Below are 20754 nucleotides of genomic sequence, written 5' to 3' on the forward strand. Positions count from 1 at the left end.
CACACTTTCAAGCTCCTGAAGTCCAAAAAATGTTTATTTTAAAAATGGAAAACTCTCCGTCCACTCGCCTACTCCCTAGTGAGAGATTCACGCAGTTTCTCCTACATGAGCCGGTCCTGTAAGGAAAAAGCAAAACAGAATCAAATACTTCAACTTCTGGCTTCTTCTGTATTTGAAAGCCACATCATAATTCTAGATAATAGCTGACACCCAGAGGTGGGAAGTAACGGAGTAAAAATTCTTTGTTACTGTACTTAAGTAAAGTTTTCTGGTATCAGTACTTTACTCCACTATTTATTTTTCGGACAACTTTTTACTCATTACATTTTTACACAAATATCTGTACTTTTTACTTCTTACATTTTCAAAACGGACTCGTTACTTTTAGTATTATTTCTTCTCATTGAGCGCTGTTTCCATCCTATCATTGTGCGGCTTTTTCCCCATGTGACTGGTGTACTGTATTATTTACTGGCTATCAGACATAGACTAAGGATAGCTGAGCTAACAATGAGCAGCACGCCTACAAAAGGAATGGCTAATGTTAATTCAGAGGGAGTCACCGATGTTAAAATAACTAACAACTAGGACATTCCTGAACACCCATGGCCATATATGAAGGAGATGTTTGAAATAATCGGCGTCAAAAAGGATTCCTCGCGAATTGTGTCAACCCAATAAACACGAAGTGCTTAATTTAATTAACATTAATTTTGTCATTTGTAAAACATCACAATAATTTTGAGTTGTTTTCAAGGACAGAGCTGGAATCTCCCTACAGTTTGGGATATGGCCTTGGTGATACACTTGGTATACATTATATTTCCAAAAGTATTGGGTCACCTGACCTTCCCTGCAATATGTGGATGTTTTCTGATCTCATCCCTACTGAACACCTTTGGGATGAATGTGAACGCTGACTCCACCCTACCTCACCTACATCAGTGCCTTCCTTTCGTAACACTCTTGTGGCTGATGAAAACATTACGTCCAGTTACCAGCTTGACAACAGGTAGTAGTAATGGTGACTTTTTACTAAAGTACATCTCAGAGCCCATACTTCTTTACTTTAACTTGAGTAAAAGAGTGTAGTCACTACTTCAACTTTTACTGGAGTCTTTTAAAAAAAATGAGTATCTGTACTTCTACTTTAGTAAAGGATGTGTGTACTTTTGCCACCTCTGCTGACACCTCAGTGGCATCAAATACCCAGAGGGTGAGACTGATTATTATTTGCTTTTCTAACAGAGGAATGAGAAATGATGCAATGCCTGCAAAGATCATTTGCTGCACAAATTCCACGTAGCACAGACCTGTTTATTTCTGCAACCACAAACCAGGAGCCAGAGCTGATGTTGCTCCACCAAAGCAAACAGTGCATAAATAGCAGCTACATTTAATAATAATAAAAAAAATCTCGCTATACAACACTCATCTGGCGATGGAAGGGTGGGAAATTTGTCTAAGAAAATGTCTTGGCAACTTATTCACCTGGTAACTGGACAAACTGGTTCACTGAAGCACTCGACAAGCATCATGAGCTGCAACACATGCACACATGCACCTGCTCACATCCCACAAGGCCACGGGTTTTGAAGCTAATAGAGCTCTTAGGGGAATCATTAGCTCTTCTGACTTGATGCTGGGTTACAGAAAGGCACTTGTTTTGGATAAACATGTCTAGCAAACTAAACTGCAGACACTATAAAAGCTGCTCAAGGTATGGACTGTTCCCTCGCTCACTTTTCTTGACTTATTTATCCAGGAGAATAAACAGTATATTTTTACATAACAGTATTATTGTCTCCGACACTGCCTGCTGACTCTAATGTCTTTAACAGACCCGGAGGAGAATGTGTGCCCTGTGTCAAAGAAACAATGGCAAAAACATGAACCAACATCATTATGTAGGGCACACTGGAGAGAAAATAATATAAATGTAAATAATGTCCTTTCTACAACAGTGTGTAGTCGAGTGAATTGTGCAACCAAGAGCTCCTGAGGACCTAATTTCTGAGTTCATTACAGACTTAACACTATTTTCTTCCTGCTGAAGTCTTCACATGTTCACTGATAAAGACCTGAGAGCAAAGCTGATCGACGCAACTAACTTATGTTTGGGCAACAAGAAAAAAATGTAATATAATGTACTAAATCTCAAAGGCATTTTTTATGATATACAATCTTTCATATAAACGAGTGCAGGCAGGTTGGAGTGGATGGAGAAAAGTGTCAGGAGTGTTGTGTGTGACAGAAGAGAATCAAAGGAAAGAATCAAAGGAAAGGTGTACAAGACAAGAAGGTTAGAGACTGTAGCAGTGAGGAAAAGACATGAGGCAGAGATGGAGGTAGCAGGGATGTCGAGGTTCTCTTTAGGAGTGACGAGGACAGACAGGATTAGGAACGAGCACATCAGAGGGACAGCTCAGGTTGTCTGTTTTGGGGACAAGGTCAGAGAGGCTAGATTGAGATGGTTTGGAAATGTACAGAGGAGGGAGATGGTTATATTGGTACAAGGATGTTGGAGATGGAGCTGCCAGGTAAGAGGTCAAGAGGAAGGTGATAAATAAAAAAATAAAAAAATTAAGTAAGATAAAAAAAACACACCAAAAAAGAACATACTATCAAAACAAATAAGTTAAAAAAAAGCTATTTCAAGTAAAAGTTACCCTAAAGAAATAAGCTTTAAGGGAGGATTTAAAGACACGATTAAAAGGCCAGTTTCCGAAGATCAAATAGCACACGCAGGTGTGTACAGGGCTAAAAACTCAGTAAGGTACAGTAGTGAGGAGTCAAACCATTCAAAGCTTTGTAGGTAAGCATAAGAACTTTAAAATCCACCCAAAATCTGACAGGGAGCCGATGTAAGGACTCCAAGACTGGAGTGATGTGATCCCTTGTCCTGGTTCCAGTCAGGATTCGGGCAGCTGAATTTTGAACCAGCTGTAATTTATTTAGGGTAGTGTTTGAGACTCCGACCAGCAAAGCTTTACAATAATCAATACGAAAGAAAACAAATATATTAAATCAACTTTTCAGCCACCGGAAGTGACAGCATAGGATGCAATTTGGCAATGTTTTTCTAAAAAAAAGTGTGTGAAAGTTGGAGCATTTCTTTCAGTTCAGTGGAATTGATTATTCTTTTTTTTAAGGGAACATCATGCAAACTCTTTGTTTTAGATGTAGTAACCATCTTTTGCATAGGTCATCTAGAGGCCGGAAGCTGGCTGCCGAGTGTCATGAGCTGGTTTGCATATTATTTATGACAGCTGGAACCGGAGAATAGGATCAAGATAAAATCCAAATAAACAAAATAGGGAATGACACTAATGGCAAACAATACTATGAAGCTCAGCATTACAGTAAGCAATAACATTTTATACACCGACAGGCTGTTGTGTGTGTGAGTGTGTTCCTTTATGATACAGGATTGTTTCATCTTGAAAACAATGTTAAAAATGATTCTATCACATTGCTGCGCGCACACACACACACACACACACACACACACACACACACACACACACACACACACACACACACACACACACACAATTCACAAGAGAAAGAGGAGAAGCTGAAAGTCAGTGGTATGGGGAAGAGAATACAGACATGCACTGTGATCACCACTCGGGATACAGAGACTAAATCACACTTAAAAATGTGACGATTGATGAGACATTTTCTGATCATCATTAACTGATTTAAAAAAGCAAATAATACAAATAGGAATAACTAATGTGTTAGGGACTTTCTTCAGCTCAGTCCAAATGTTTCCTTTTTTCCTGACCTTAGAAACCTCAGGCTGGCCAAGGAAAACAGCAGCAGTTGATGACAACCCTTGGGAGAGATATGAAGAAAAACCCCAAAATAACAGGCAGTGACAACAGAAACTCCCACAGGTCAGGGGTGAAAGCATCAAAATCAACTGTTCAAAGACGTTTACTCATCGGTAGGAAGGATCACAAGGCCAAGTGAGAAATGACAAACAATTACATTGCTGTGAGGGCAGTGTTTAGCTTGGTGTTGAAGCTGTTGAATGACTGATTAAACTGGTTGAGAGTGTAAATCCCAGCACTGCCACACAGTTACTGCTGGGCTATTAAAGAAGACCCTTAACCCTTCAACTGCTCAGCTGTACAAATGAGATAAACACAAGTCACTCTAGATAAGGTTGCCTGCCAAATGCTGTAATTTAGCCACAAAAGTTCTGAATGCAGTTACCGTAAGCAAGGGATATGCAACCAAATACTTATCTTAAAGCTATTCCATTTAAAATACTCCTGCACACCTAAGAACTGGGTGGTTGCCTCAAAGGTGCCATGCTTTAAATCATTTAATACAATGTACTACACTAGTTGAAGATATCAGAAACTAAAACTGGAATCTATTGAAATAATACAACTCTAAATCCATACAAGCAAGAGGACATCTAGAAAGGTTTAATAAATTTTTAAATAAGTAAATAAAATAAATAACCATTTGTTGGAGCTGTCCCTTATTTTTTTCCTCAATCAAGGCGACAACCGTACACGTGTGGCATGCTGGTGTGTTTACCTACATGTGGTATAGCTGTCTGAGAGTAGAGATGGGCTCTTAATGTGTTAACCAAAGCCTCTCTAACTAGTTCTGTCAAGTCTGCCCCAATAGAGAGAGAGAGAGGCTTTATTAATATAAACTTAATGACTCCACTAAAACTAACGTAACATCAGCAAATGCCAGTCAACCTCAATAAAACAAAGTCATAACCCATAGCAAAAAACTGAATAGCAGCAATAAAAACATCGAACATGCAAATAAAGTTCTTTGCATACACAAGCAGGAAATGTTTTACATTCAAAAGGAATATACTGTATAATAAACTACCTTTTCTGTTCTATCACAGAGTTAGCTTTATTCTTTACTGTTGTTTAATACTCACGTGAAACAGTCACAAAGTTCGTCACGGGCAATTTCCTCCGAGCTTACGTCTGGGTCCAGGCGAGGTTTAGTTGCTCCCTGTGGCAATTCCATGGATTATTAACAATTTACTTGAAATTCAGTTCATGTTACTGGACTATACAAGCAGATTAATACAGCTATCATGTTAAAACAAATAAATTCACCTTGGTAATAGTGAGCAATATGGCGTGTCTGTCTTCTGGCGAAGGGAAATCCACATACAATTTTTTGTTGAAACGGCCCGGTCGAAGAAATGCTGGATTAATGATATCTGACCCAGATCAAATAAAGTCATTAGATAAATGTTAGAAAAGACATAAACATGCGCGAAATGCTTTGCTGACTCATTTTACCTGGCCGGTTGGTGGCGGCCATGATGAACACCTGGCGACGCGTCTCCAACCCATCCATCTCAGTCAGCAACTGGTACAACACACGCACACTGGCTCCAGACTGAACACACAAACCAAACCCATTCTGCTGTTCACATCAGCTGTGGCATTTTCAATCACTTTGAACATGTATTTAATTCTATCAACTGAAGTGAAGATTATACTGTAAATGTGAGCTATACGGTAATGTAGGAAAGATTTCCATAAAAACAAACTGTTTCTTAATAAGTTAAAGACACAAAGAATGTGTCTAGCTAGCTACTCATCAACCCTGTGTAAGAAAAATAGTTTTATCAACTCAAATGTTGCTTCATATTGTGTGTGTACCTGGCACAGTGACTGACCAATCAGGGTTAATCCTATCCTGCACCCTCAACTTAAACAGCTCCCATTGTTTTTATCCTCGTCTGTGCTGAAAGACACTAAAGACTTTCAGACTAAGACATAATGTGAAATAAACCTTTATTGATGCACTGTTTGATAGCTGAGAGAAGGTATTTGAGCAAGGGCATTGCTGGGTCAGCTCAGGCAAATGCTGTGGGCTGACGTGAATATCTGGACATTTGCACGTGGCTGAATGCAGATGTAAACACTGCAACATACCAGCCACAGTAACTCCCTTCTTGCCACATTTCACTCTCCCATTTTCTTTGTATTTTCTCGCCAAACAGGTCACCTACCAAATCCCCACCCACCTGCCAGCTCTCCCCTATCACACAACAGCTACCAGCTGGGAAAGACTGGATGTTAACACATGCTTCCTCAAGACATGAAGCCAGCAAACCGCTGAACATCTTTACTACTTATTCTCAGTCACTGGACAGTGTAAAAGACGGAGGAAAGAATGATCTGCCCTCTTCCACTTCCACAAGCTCACAGGCAGCCACTTTTGGCCGTTGTTGCTGTTATTGACAGGAGAGAGAATGTACGGCCACAAATGTCTGTGATAACACATGCTGTCCCCTCCAAAAGTATCGGAATGCCAAGGTCCATTCTTTTGTTTCTCAAAACACACTATTAGGCATTTGGGTTTTAGGGACAAGATGAATTTAAGACCATAGAACATTTCTACATTCATTTCCTTATTTTTATATCTAGATGTGTTATACAAATTAAAACATGGCACCTTTGGGTGAGCAAAAGTAAATGTCCCTAACCTAACCTACTAAAGAAAGTCAAACATAATATTTGTGTTTTTCCCAATTTCAATAATTGCATCAAGCCAACAAGATGTTTCAGGGGTTTTCTCCTTTCAGTCTCCTCTTCAGGATGTGAAATGATGACCAACAGTATTAAAGTCCACACAATTCACTGTAAACTGGCAGACAATGTTTATGTATGATTTCTGAATTCATTCTACTGCACCCATCATAATCAATAATGATTAATAATCATTATTTACCAGCAGCAGCCATGTGAGCTCAAGCCATGACACTTGAATGATGAGATGTTCTTTTGGATCATGAGCAGACCCTTTTTCTCTCCACACTTTCCATCAGTTTGTAGAGGCTCTGTGTTTCTTTGTGAATTCCAATCTGGTCTTCTGATTATTACTGATGTGTGCTATGGTCTTTATATTTCTGCTCTTGAAGTCTTTATAGAATTGTGGGTTGTGATACCTTCACCACTGCCATGTGGAAGTTGTTAGTGACATCATTGTTGTTTCTGGGGTTTACTTTACAATCTCGCACAATGTTTCTAATCATCTACTCTTGTTTGATTTCCAACCTGTTGTATTGGATTTGCCCAAAGCTTGTGCAATGGCTGTTTTTAAAATGCCTTGGTCTTCTATCTTGACAGCTTGTCGTGGTCTTCATGGTGGCATATCCTTTTTAACAACAAATGCAGTCTTCACAATCAAAACCCAGAGCTCATCCCAAGAGTAGACTTTCAGAGATATTACAGAGATAAACAAATCAACCTAACAGGACACACCCAGGCAATGGATGGGTTCAACAAATAGTGCATTGTTCTAAGTTGTTTGATATATTTAGTGATACATATAAGGAAATGCAAAACCAAGCTCTATTCTTCAGAGACTAAAACACTACTTACTGTATAATATTAACCTACATGTATAAAAGCAGTTCTTTTAAAAATGATATAACTTTCACACCAAATAGTGAGAGTTATATTGCATAATTACCTCATCAGCAGAACGTCTGGGGCAAAGGGCATCAATCTCGTCAAAAAAGATGACACAGGGGGCAGCGTTTTGTCCTCTCTGGAACACCTGGTGAACTGCCCGTTCACTTTCACCAACATACTGCAGAAGAATTTAATTTAAGAAAAATTAAGAAACTGTTTATTTATACATAACACCTGACATGAGGAAATATATCAGAGTCATTAAAGCCCGTGTGTGTTAAGCAATAGAGACTGATAAGCTTGTGCATTGTGATCTGCCATTACAGCACAACACTATCATGAGATATCTTTTACATAACAGAAACTAAATCAGCTGAAGTTCTAGAGAGTTAATAATGGATTAGTGAAAAAAAGGGTCTGGTTACAGGAGTAACTCTGAAAATAGGCTGTGTATCAGCAGCCACATGCAAATTTACTTTGAGCTTTAATTAAATTTATTTTGATTTCTGGCCTTTCTTATTTCTTATTTTTTATTATCTTTAGAGCTATCAGAGAGAGATGGTGCGGAATCAAAAGCAGGAGAAAAACAAATGTCATTAAAACATAGACAGGATTAAAACAGGTCACTTTAACCCAAATAAAATGTTCTGTATAGAATAAGAGTAGATTACATTGTTTTTAAAAACAGAAATAAGATTATAGAGACTACAATGACCAGAAATATGCCTTTATGTCTAATATACTGTATGCTAAGATAGCAGGTTGTCTTGTTTTGTCAGTTACAGAAATCAGAGTCTTATGGAAAGGCACACAGCAAAACTTGACACAAAATACGTGACAACCATCCGCGAGTCTGTGGATGACACGTCCCTTCTCCTACCAAACCCATCCACCCTCCTCCTCCAACAACACAATCTCTAGTAATGCTACTACAGTCACCCATATTGCTAATAACAAAATAGCAATATAATAATAGCAAAACAAACAGGGTTTAATGACGAAGGGAACACGAAACACGACACGGACTAGAGACAGGACAAGACAACAATGTAGATAGCACAGATAAATACACAGCGTAATCACAATACGCTGTGTATTATATATATATATAACAAGATACCATGAGTGTCAGGACTCAACCCGGACTTTGGCCACTTCCATCTGTTTAAGTTCCTCGTCATGTGTCTGCCCCGCCTTCATCTGCTCCTCCCTGTCTGCACACCAGTTTCCTATTGTGATTACGCTGTGTATTTATCTGTGCTATCTACATTGTTGTCTTGTCCTGTCTCTAGTCCGTGTCGTGTTTCGTGTTCCCTTTGTATATATAACAAACAGGGAAGGAAGTGATTTTGAGGAAGGAAGCTAGTTGAAGTGATTCATGAATAAGTAGGTCTTGAAAATAGCCAGTGACTCAGCTGTCTGGACCCCTAGGGGAAGTTCATTCTACCACCTTGGTGCCAGAACAGTAAAGAGTCTTGTAGTATACTTACCTCTTACCTGAGAGATGGTGGGACCAGTTGAGCAGTGCTGGTAGATCTGAGCGTGTGAGGTGCAGTGTGAGGAATGATGAGGGCTTTGAGGTAAGAGGGAGCTGGTCCACTTTTTGCTTTGTAGGCAAGCAACAATGTTTTGAATCGGAAGCTACCAGAAACCAGTGGAGGGATCGTGGCATCGGGGTGGTATGCGAGAACTTAGGCAGGTTGAAAACAAGCCATGCAGCTGCATTTTGGATAATTTGCAGGGGACGAATTGCGTTCATAGTTAGACCTGCCAGCAGTGCGTTGCAGTAGTCGAGTCTTGAAATGACAAGATATTGAACAAGTACCTGAGCAGCCTGTGTGGACAAAAATGGGTGAATCCTTCTATTGTTGTAGGAACAGAAGTGTAGAAGGTCTTGCGAGATGGTCTGGAGCATAGTGAAAGGAGTGGATCCAATGGGCTGGTGGTAGAATTGCAAGACTGGATGAGATGTAAAATCTCTTCTGTTGCTACCGTTGAGAAACGCGACAACGAAGGAGTAGAGGAATCCAGACTGTGAGGTGTAAGTGCAGTAGATCCTGCAGATTTCCTCAATCTTCTCATGGTAGAAAGAAGGAAAGTCTTCTGCAGTCAGGGAGGATGAAACAGGTGGAGTCAGGGGGTTGAGTAGAGATGGTATGAGGTTGTGGAGCTTCCGAGGGTCTTGTGCCGAAGCTTCAAGCTTTTCTTTGAAGGAAGTCTTGGCACGTCACATCTGAGGAGAACTTGGCCAGGAGTGTACGGTAAGAATTAAGATCTGCATCAAGTTGTGATTTCTTCCACTTTCTCTCTGATGATTAGGGCTGCAACAAACGATTATTTTGATAATCGATTAATCTAACGATTATTAGAACGATTAATCGACTAATCATCGATTATTGTCAATGTCACTGACGACTAATCAGTAGTTTTGAACGATTATTCAGCTTTTTCAATTTGTTAAAAAATTGCGTTATACATATTCTAACTATAATATAAAAAAGAAAATCATATTAATGGCCTGAATATGACTACTATTATAAAAATATTAATCTGCAAACAATTATTAAAATTAAGTATAAAATTTTTTTAAAAATGTACATAACAGTTGAGCCGACACTCTCATTCACATTTTAATTAACAGTATGAAAAAGTAACTGACATGATATTCTTCCCAACATTTCCTTTTTTAGTCTTCATGCATATGTAACAAAAGACATGCAATTGATAAGACTATACAATAATAAAACAGTCCTGACTCCTTTGTTCAATCAAGTTTTATTATATGCAAAATAAATCACATTACTGTAATGATATTATTATTGTTAATATATAAAGACATTTAGCACTAGTTAGTTAGCTTCAGCTGGAGAACACACACCTCTCACCACCTCCTCTTGTGCCAGGATGTTTCCTTTTCAAGTGCTCAAGCATGCACGTTGTGCTTCCATGAAACGCAAGTTCTGCCTTGCATGTATTGCACACAACTGCATTTTTGGTTGGAAGTTTTGTAGAACTTTCCCACACCTTGCTTGTTCGCATTCGCTTGCAGTCCGTCATAATTTGCGCTTCTTTTAAAAGTTCTCTTCTACCGCATCTGTTAGGGCTGCATTACACTCTAGCGCTACAGCGCCGTAGCGGTCAAATCGCGATATTGCAGGCCCTTACAATAGGACACGTGAGAAAAAACGACTACTCGACAATTTGTCGACTGATGATTGCTCTCTTCAATTGTTGCGCAACACATCTGAAAGCCAAGGAGCAGAACAAGATGTTTTCTTGGGAACAGAGGGAAGAGAAAGTCCAAGGTTGAGGAAAGAGAGGAGAGGAAAACATCTGTGGCTGAGTCCAAGGGTAGTGAGGAAAAGGACTCAGGATCAGGAAGAGAAACAATAATGTGCCAGAAGCTACAGAGGAACGGTAGAGAGAGTGGAGGTTTTGGCAGGTAAGAGCAAGGAGGCAGTTTTAGGGAGGATAGTTTGAGGTAGGGAGTGATGGTGAAGGATAGCAGGTGATGATCGAAGAGGTGTAGTGGGGTAACAGTCATGTCTGTAGCTGGGGAAGGATGGGTGAAAACCAGGTCCAGGACATTGCCTCCTTTGTGTGTGGAGATGTAGATGTTGAGTGTCAGGGCAAAGGAGTCCAGAAGAGTTAGGAGGGAAGAAGATTGAAGCTTGTCAGAGGGGAGGTTGAAATCGCTAAGCACTGTCAGAGGGGTGCTATCGGAAGGGAAAGCACTAAGAAGCGTGTCCATTTCTGCCAGGAAGTCTCCTAGGGGACCAGGAGGGCAGTAGACAACAATGATAACAAGGTTGATTGGAGAGGTAACTCAAATGGCATGGAATTCAAAAGAGGAGATGGTTAAATGAGACAAGAGGAGCGGTGTAAAACATCATCTTCTCGACAACAATAACTACCACCCCTGCCCGTTTTTTGTGGTGAGTGAGAGAAAGCATAGGCAGAGGATAAAGCAGCTGGTGTAGCAGTGTTCTGTGGGGATATAAAGTAGTACTGGGAAGCTAAATTCGGGAGGAACTCACCAAGGCCATCTTGGTATGATAAAATCAGCTTTCTTTACAGCAGACTGGCAATTCCAGAGCCCACATACCACCACTGTTTGAGACTCACACAACAGAAGAAGGTAGATGAGGTTACTGGAAATGTGACCTCTGCTCTGTACTGGACGAGAGCGTCTGAGACAGTAAGAGTTGAATACAGAGATGGTTGGTTTTTTTTTTTACCAGAAGACAATATATTCAAATGAAGAGAGTTAAAGCACTCATCTAACATTACCTGAGCTTATAACTCTCTACAAATCACTTACATACATCAATATCAAGAAAATGACCATTTTGCATGACCGTACATGCCTTCTAACAAATAACCAGCATTCTGAAAGCATTATGATTCATTTAAAAAGCATGATTTTGAACTCATGGGACTTTAAACTGGAATGTATGGCACGTGAGAACTCACCATGTTCAGTAGCTCGGGGCCCTTGACAGATATAAAGTTTAAACCAGACTCGTTGGCAACAGCCTGTAATAATAAACAGAGAAGGTTAGTATTTAAGCTGTGAGGCTGCTAATTTACAAACCCTGCTTAGAGTCAATGTTTCTAGCAGAAACACACATTTACTGTCTATCTTTTAGAGACTTCAACCAAATCAATGTTTTGTGAATTTTTACTTCTAGATGAAGTTGTAGAACGGATGTTGGCTTTGAAATCAAATCAATCATTAAGAAAATATAACAACTGATAGATACAGAAAAAGAGCAAATCTAGAGAGGAAACGTCAGTATACTTTGGCAAGAAGAGTCTTTCCACCAGCCTTGAGGTCCAGCGAGCAGCACTCCGGCAGAGGCTGTGCTCAATACCAGAGCTCTGGACTACGTACAGGAGCACAAACACCCACACAAATCTCAAATCTTTTAAAAGGCTGCAAAAAACTTCAACTCTAAACATACGGGTTAACAAAGGATCTTCACATCTAGAAGTAGAAGCTAGTTCATGCATTCATGACCGGACTATTGTAATGCATTACTAGTTGGTTGTCCTGCATCTTTAATAAATAGGCTTCAGTTAGTCCAAAATGCAGGTGCCAGAGTTCTCACTAGGACAAGAAAATATGACCATATAACCCCAATTTTATCATCGCTACACTGGCTACCTGTTAAGTTTAGAATTGATTACAAACTGCTGCTACTCACGTACAAGGCTCTTAATGGTTTAGCCCCCGTGTATCTCTTCTAACACGTTACAATCCTTCACGCTCTCTGAGATCACAAAACTCAGGACTTCTGGTAGTTCCCAGAATATCTAAGTCTACTAAAGGTGGTAGAGCGTTTTCTTATTTAGCTCCCAAACTTTGGAATAGTCTTCCTGATAGTGTTCGGGGCACAGACACACTTTCCCAGTTCAAAAGCAGATTAAAAATTAATCTCTTTAGTCAGGCGTACACATAATACATCCCATAAAATTGTGCACCAATACTTGCACATTTTTATGAACAGCAGATATGTTAATCCCTCTACACTGCTTTTCTCTTTCTACCCATCCCGAGGCATCCAGACATTGTACCAGCTCCCATCGTCTTCTGTGCGATGAAGATTTTGGACCACCACTGAGATGAGGCCGACTCTGTGAGAATCCTGAGACATCTACAGATCTACCAGCTCCAGTTGGACTCTGTGATACTAAGAGGAGATCTGAACTCCATGTGATCTTTACACCAATTCAACATTTGTTTGACTGTATATTTGTAATCACACCCTCTAGTGTCACCTATATGAGTCCTGTTCCTCTCAAGGTTTCTTCCTTACCAATTTAAGGGAGTTTTTCCTTGCCACTGCTGCCTGAGTCACCACAGACTTGCTCATTGGGGATAAATACATATGCATACATACATACATACATACATACATACATACATACATACACACTGTGAACTATATATATCTTGAATTTTTATTATACTAATTCTCTATATTTCTCCTTATGTTTACCTTCTGTTCTATGTTTATGTTCTGCAAAGCTGCTTAGAGACAACGTCCACTGTAAAAAGCGCTATTCAAATAAACTTGAATTGAACGTATGCTAATTATGACCTTATTCACCCCGTATTCACAGTGCATGACCTACACAATGGCTACATTCACACACTAGCAATGTGAGGCTTTGGTAGCTTGTCAGCTAGTTAGGAACATGACATGTCCTGGCAGAAAGAAATTCTTAAAACTTTCACACAAACATTAGCAGCTAAGTCACCGTATCAAGTCTATGTGATATTAAATGTTAATATTAATATGTAATTAAAGTCAAATACCAGGTAGGCAACTCCATCATACAACGTAGTCAAACTGAGACTTTTGAGGGTAATTACAGGTCAAGCCTGAGTATACATTGAGTTAAAGGATAAAAGATAACAGATGTATTATAAACAACTGTATCAGGACTTATCAGAAGATATTTTTAATATCTTTGTACATTTAGTACTTTTTGCATTAACATGTACTGTAATTCTCCAGCTTTGCAGTCACACAGAACAAAACAGGTTCTGTTTTGAGTCTCTAGTTGGTCTTGTGTCTCAGTTTCTTCCTCATTTTTGTTTTATTTTCTGGGAGTTTTTTTCCATGACACCGTCACCTTCGGCTTGCTCCTTAGATATCGAGATCCTAATCCTGATTTCGTTCAGACGGCTTGTGACAATGAGCTATACCAAACAAACTGAACTAAGCACACAGATCTGAAATTCAGGTCACAGCTGCTCTTTAAATTGCCCTGTCTTAGAAGTCAGTTCTGAAGTCACTCCCTTTAAACAAATAGAAAGTTCATAATGCCTGGGGTTAAAAAAATAAATAAATAAATGCCAAAACTAAAATTAATGTTTGAGTAGCGTTGTTTTTTTTCTCTATGATCTAATGGAGTTCTGAACATTACTAAACTGTGTGCTAATCATACCGATGGCCTTGGTGAGTTCCTCCCGAATGTCTTGCAGTGCACCGACATCATCCCAGGTGACATCAGGCACAGTGGCAAAACCTTCACGTTTGGCAGGTTGGACACGTGCCAAAGACTCCTTGAAGTCATCCATGACGTCATCCATGACGATCACTCAGAGATTCGCTGTTTCTCAGCAGAGACAGCAGTTGATCTAGCTCCCCCTGCTGGTGAAGAGAAAAACAATTGGCTTTCACAGCATAAAAGAGGCACTAATTCTTCCTTTCCCCCACCTTTTTGTGTGTGTAGAAATTCTTTTTACTTATACATAATATGCCTTCAGCATTCTACATTTCTCATTTCAACCTAGTATTAACTTTCTAAATTGTGACTTAATTTATAAATCAGCAATTAAACTGGCTGGAATCCTGCCTATTAATTTGATGTGTCTTGACATCTAAACACTGTTCAATATGTGAAGCAAATCACAAACAGGAACAAAAATTTGAAGACAAGTATAAGTGATGCATGAAAATCATTTAAATTTTCAATTTACTGAATTTGAAGAAAACAGAAAAATCCCATTTGATTTGTTGCATACATGTTAATTTAAACATTTAAATTGTATTGGTTTATTAAATATGATACACAAAGCAATTTGCAGGTGGAAGCAAATCACAAATTTGATAGGCGCATAATGTGAAAGTTAGATAGCTGATGTGCCAAAGACCGTTCCGTTCAATCATTCCTTTATTCCTGTCCTGCAATACTTTTGCTACATGAAATAAGTATGTACTAAAGTCACATTGACCAAAAAAAAAAAGGTTGACTTTGAGGCTTTGAGGCTGAACTTGTGTGTTACACTTCCAAGCTAACTGGTGACATCCTTCCAGGACTGTCAGCTGAGTTAATCATTTTTAAAACTGTTTAAAAAGTGTTTAGTATCCCTGCAACAACAAAACAACCTTACACAGTTTCTTCCTGACACTTTTGCTCTGCAGTTGCAGAGTATGAACCTTTGCGACATGGTGTCTCAACTTATGAAGGGTACAGACAACCAGTAAAATTAAGCTAAAGTGATGGTTGTCTATGCCTTCTTGAGTCTCAACAATGTGATTATGAAGACCAAACATGTCATATTATACATTCATTCATTCATTCATTTTTTCATTCATTCATCTGTTTTCTACCACTTATCCGAACTACCTCGGGTCACGGGCAGCCTGTGCCTATCACAGGCGTCATCGGGCATCAAGGCAGGATACACCCTGGACGGAGTGCCAACCCATCACAGGGCACACACACACTCTCATTCACTCACACAATCACACACTACGGACAATTTTTCCAGAGATGCCAATCAACCTAATATGCATGTCTTTGGACCGGGGGAGGAAACTGGAGTACCCGGAAGAAACCCCCGAGACACGAGGAGAACATGCAAACTCCACACACACAAGGCGGAGGTGGGAATCGAACCCCCAACCCTGGAGATGTGAGGCGAACGTGCTAACCACTAAGCCACCGTGCCCGATAAAAAAATTCAAAACCTTTTTAGGCATAATCTGATTAAATATGTCATTGAGTGAAGTAACTTGATAAAAAAGCATACTGCTTGTGTTAAGTCCAGGACAATCTAATGAAATATGTTTGACAGATAAGGGAATATAACAAAACACACATAAAGTTGGGTCTTCACCTTTAAGCAAAAAAGCATGGGTCAATTTTTAATGTCCTTATTAACATTACATGACCTGATGGTAAAGACTTCCTGCCTGTTAGTGTCATACTGCATTCAAAAATATTCTGACTGGAATGTGTATGAGCATTTATAATTATTAAGAGAGAAAATTCTCATCCCTGTGTGTCTATGTCTGTATTTCATTCAGAAACTAATTTTAAGTCAATAAGCTTTTATTGTAATTTCAACCATTTATGAACTATAAACCTGATTCTGATTCTGATTGTACGATTATAGAATACTTACATTATGTGCACAGAATTTTGCTGATTTATCAGATGTGAATTACTTGTTTGCGTTGAAGCTTGGACCAAACCTCCCGAACTTCAGCATTCCACAGTGAAGTTTGAAGACGTTGGAGGTAGTGAAGAAACTCTGATGGTATGATTTAACTTGTATGATTTTACCTGTATGTCCATGTTAACATTACTTAGGATTTCACCCAACAACTTAAAAAAAATGTAAAGTGTGTGTGACTGACCGACTGACTGACTGTCTGACTAATGAGTGAGTGACTGACTGACTGAGTGAGAGGCAGAGCGAGTGAGTGAGTGACTGACTGACTGACTGACTGACTGACTGAGTGACTGAGTAACAGAGCAAGAGTGAGTAAACTGTCATTAACATTACATGACCTGATGGTAAAGACTTCCTGCCTGTTAGTGTCATACTGCATTCAAAAATATTCTGACTGGAATGTGTATGAGCGTTTATAATTATTAAGAGAGAAAATTCTCATCCCTGTTTTTCTGTCTGTATTTCATTCAGAAACTAAATTTAAGTCAAGATGTTTTTGTTGTAATTTCAACCATTTATAGCTGACACAGTACATAGTGAAATAAGACAATGTTTCTCCAGGACCATCATGCTACATAAAACAAAGACAGAGCTACATAGAACAAAAACAGAGCTAAGGACTTAATGTTAGTCCTAGCCTCATAAAGTGTATCTGTGCTACCCGGTGCAGGACAAAAGACAGTGCAGACAGATAATACAAAACAACACTACAGGACAATACACAAAATAGTGCTGACCAGTGTACAAAAATACAGGAATCTGAACAAAGAGGGTTCTAATAAACATATATGAAAATGTGTAACAGCAGCATGTGATGAGTTATTGAAATGTGGTGTGTAAAACAGCATGTTAAAACAGTTTAATATGAACGGTTTAATACTCATACTGCTATTGTATCACATCTGCATTGTCTTGTATAGTCTGTATTTATCTTGTCTTGTATAGTAGTGTTATTTGTGTCTGTAACTTTAAGTCACAAAGAGCTGGAAATATATTCCTTATAAATTGCCTATAAACCTGATTCTAATTCTGATTGTACAATTATAGAATACTTACAATATGTGCACAGAATTTTGCTGATTTATCAGATGTGAATTACTTGTTTGTGTTGAAGCTTGGACCAAACCTCCCGGACTTCAGCATTCCACAGTGAAGTTTGAAGACGTTGCTTGAAGTCAATGGCAGCCCATAGAACCGTACGTAGGAAAGTTATGTAATTTGGCACACATGTAGAGGCCAGTCTTATAAGTTACTATAGCATCTTTGGTGTCTAACCCTCAAACCCTCTAGCTCCACCAGTCCAAAACAAATTCTAGTACTTGAGGGGTGGGTTGTCACATGTATTGGGTGCTAATGTCAGAACCAGAATCACACAGACACTTCGCAACATTTCGTGACAGCGCCACCTAGTGGCCATCTAGATGTTCACGTTAAGTCCAGTATTTTACGAATGCATGGTTCATCAGCGACATATTCTGAGCGCATCTGATCGGCTTGACCCCGATATCGCTGCTTGCAGCTATATTTATTATTATTATTATTATTATTATTATTATTATTATTATTATTATTATTATTATTATTATTATTCCTCTTCTGCCATTGAAGTCAATAGCAGCCCATAGAACCATACGTAGGAAAGTTATGTAATCTGGCACACATATAGAGGCCAGTCTTATAAGTTACTATTTGATGTGCTGTGTAAAACAGCATGTTTTAAAATAGTTTAATATGAACAGGGCTGTAGACATGGCTGTTTGAGTTAATTTAGTTAATTTAGGAATCCAGATTTCAGATTTTCCATCTTTCCTTATATGCAGCTTTACAGGAGATTACTCTGATGCACTGGGTATTGGTAGATGAGTTTGGTAGGTGATTTTGTTTGGCCCAAGTGGCTCCTGTAAGTCTTTCCCTGATGGCCTGTGTTTTTTGGCATCTTATGTTAGACCTGTGGTATCTAATTTAGGCTTTAAAATGGATGTTGATCTTAAATTGGATAGTCAAATTAGTGCAGTGGTGAAGTCCCGCTTTTTCACCTAAGGCGCCTGGGAAAAAACCAACCATCTCTTGTGTCCTGGATTTCGTGTAATTCTGAATTATTTCCGTTATTATTTTATTTTGTTTCTATTTAATTAATTAATTGGCTGGATCCCGTGCTCTCATTGCCGCGGTCCAGGTTTGATCCCCAGTCAGGACGCTAACCCAGCCACTGAAGAGTTCATTCTCAGTGCCAGTCCTAAGCCTGGATAAAATGGGAGGGTTGCATTAGGAAGGGCATCCGGTGTAAAAACCTACACCAAATCTAATATGTGGACCACCATGTGATCTGCTGTGGCTCAGAACATGGAGCAGCCGAATGAACATCATCAACATTTGTTTTTTTGTCTGTATTAAACCGTGGAACTTCACCTGTTGGAACAACTAAATGGATAAGGTCTGATCTATATTGGAAAAGAAATACACATGCATGCAAACCGATGTTACTGTGCAGGTCTAGAAGAAGTATGGGGTTCCACACTGTCAGTTTAGTCTGAGGCAGAGCTTGCAGAAATAATTGTTCATGTGAAAGCAGTCATGTGGCTGGGGAAGATTAAAAGGGAACCTGTATAAGGTTCCCAACTCATACTCTGGCCTGTTAAGGAAGTAAAGTAATCTGAGCATGTGTTTCATCATTAGTTTCCACAGAACATTGGACACAGAAGAGGTGAGGTGCCTTACTGTGTTCTGCATGCATGTTTCTGATGATGTAAGATGAACACAAACGCAGCAGGGGGAACAAATGCTCTACTGTCTAGTGCTTCAGTATCTCCTTACAGACATTATCAAGTGACCGACGAAGCTATGATTCTTTTGACAAGCAACAAATAAAATGGGATTGTTCTGTTTTCTGCAAATTCAGTAAAGTGAAAATTTAAATGATTCTCATGCATCACTTATACTTGTCTTCAAGTTATTTTTTTCTGTTTGTGATTTGTGTCACACATTGAACAGTGTTTAGATTGTGAAAAATGTCAAGACACATCAAATTAATAGGCAGGATTCCAGCCAGCCTAACTGCTGATTTACAAATTAGGTCACAAATCAGAAAGTTCATACTAGGTTGAAGTGAGATTTGCAGAATGCTGAAGGCATATTATGTATAAGTACAAAGAATTTCTACACACACAAAAAGGTGGGTGAAAGGAAGAGTTAGTGCCTCTTTTAGGCTGTAAAAGCCATTTGTTTTTCTCTTCACCAGCCGGGGGAGCTAGATCAACTGCTGTCTCTGCTGAGAAACAGCGAATCTCCAAGTGAGGAACAGCTTGCTGATCTCTGCATCGTCATGGATGACTTCAAGGAGTCTTTGGCACGGGTCCAACCATTTGCCAAACGTGAAGGTTTCGCCACTGTGCCTGATGTCACCTGGGATGATGTCGGTGCACTGCAAGACATTCGGGAGGAACTCACCAAGGCCATTTTGGTAGGATTCGTACACAGTTTAGTAATGTTCAGAAATGATAATAACATGAGATAAAAAAAAAAGTTTTTTTTATTATTTATTTATTTATTTATTTATTTATTTATTTATTTATTTATTTATTTACCCCTCCTCTCCCTTAAAAAAAACAACAGCTGTGACCTGTATTTCAGATCTGTGCTCTTAGTTCAGTTCAGTTTGTTTGGTAAAGCTCATTGTTACAAGCTGTCTGAACCTTCTCGATATCTAACGAGCAAGCCAGAGGTGATGGTGTCATGGAAAAATCTGCCTGAAAATAATAAAAAAAAAATGAGGAAGAAACTGAGACACAAGACCAACAGAGACTTGAAAGGGAATCTGTCTTGAGATTTGAGATACTGGAGATTTACAGTACATTTTAATGCAAAAAGTACTGATTGTACTAAAAATATCTTCTGATACAGTTTTTTATTAGACACTATTATCTTTTATTCTTTACTCAACGTATACTCAGGATTGACCTCTATTACCCTCAAAAGTCTCAGGTTGACTGCGTTGTATGATGGAGTTGCCTACCTGTAGTGGTGTCAAAAGTTCACACTACTCAGGTAGAAGTACTGTATAGATACTAGGGTTTAAAAAGACTGCTGTAGAAGTTGAACTATTAACTCAAGCTTTTTACTCAAGTAAAAGTGTAAAAGTAAAAGTAATGCAAGGAAAAAATGCCATTTAGGACAAAAGCTTAGGCTGTGCCACAGGGGCCTATTGTGCACTACCCCACCTCCGCAAAAAAACATATTTCTAAAGGCCATAATGACTATATGTTATATTAATATGATAATGTTGAAAAATTTGGGATGCACTAGTCTACCCGTTTCAGCCGCATACTGTATATGCCCATTGAAAAAGAATGCATTTTAGTA

General features: G+C 39.0%; 2 protein-coding genes and 1 long non-coding RNA gene across 15 annotated transcripts in view; 2 read left to right on the forward strand and 1 right to left on the reverse strand.

The window, feature by feature from the left end:
* LOC113660741 (nuclear valosin-containing protein-like) lies at positions 1-17759 on the reverse strand. 8 transcript variants are annotated; one of them, XM_047815759.1, is made up of 9 exons: positions 16345-16982; positions 14379-14584; positions 12223-12307; positions 10300-11957; positions 7480-7599; positions 5295-5383; positions 5106-5212; positions 4922-4998; positions 1-116 (listed from the first exon to the last, which is right to left on the reverse strand). In XM_047815759.1, exons 4-9 carry the CDS (start codon positions 10476-10478, stop codon positions 8-10), a joined length of 681 nt encoding a protein of 226 aa, XP_047671715.1. In that variant the 5' UTR covers positions 10479-11957; positions 12223-12307; positions 14379-14584; positions 16345-16982; the 3' UTR covers positions 1-7. The 8 variants fall into 8 exon arrangements, with proteins under 8 accessions (XP_047671715.1, XP_027030308.2, XP_047671713.1 ...); XM_027174507.2 differs by lacking the exons at positions 12223-12307; positions 16345-16982 and adding an exon at positions 17452-17759 and having other exon boundaries at positions 5295-5394; positions 11895-11957; XM_047815757.1 differs by lacking the exon at positions 12223-12307.
* On the forward strand, positions 3843-7130 carry LOC125145098. The gene is made up of 2 exons (XR_007143420.1): positions 3843-3974; positions 6005-7130. It is a non-coding gene; the product is annotated as an uncharacterized LOC125145098 (long non-coding RNA).
* LOC113660739 (nuclear valosin-containing protein-like) overlaps positions 16322-20754 on the forward strand; it is a 25925-nt gene continuing 21492 nt past the window's right edge. For 4 of the 6 annotated variants that reach the window (XR_007143413.1, XM_027174505.2, XM_027174504.2 and 1 more), the window contains exons 1-3: positions 16322-16479; positions 17510-17591; positions 19634-19855. Coding sequence is in view for 5 of the 6 variants with exons in the window: in XM_027174505.2 (XP_027030306.2) it covers positions 17574-17591; positions 19634-19855 (240 nt within the window). In the remaining variant the exon portion in view is untranslated. The remainder of the gene's footprint in view (positions 16480-17509; positions 17592-19633; positions 19856-20754) is intronic. The other 2 variants (XM_047815745.1, XM_047815746.1) reach the window with 2 other exon arrangements.

This window comes from Tachysurus fulvidraco, chromosome 7 (assembly GCF_022655615.1).
Source record: "Tachysurus fulvidraco isolate hzauxx_2018 chromosome 7, HZAU_PFXX_2.0, whole genome shotgun sequence".
Classification (NCBI taxonomy): domain Eukaryota; kingdom Metazoa; phylum Chordata; class Actinopteri; order Siluriformes; family Bagridae; genus Tachysurus; species Tachysurus fulvidraco.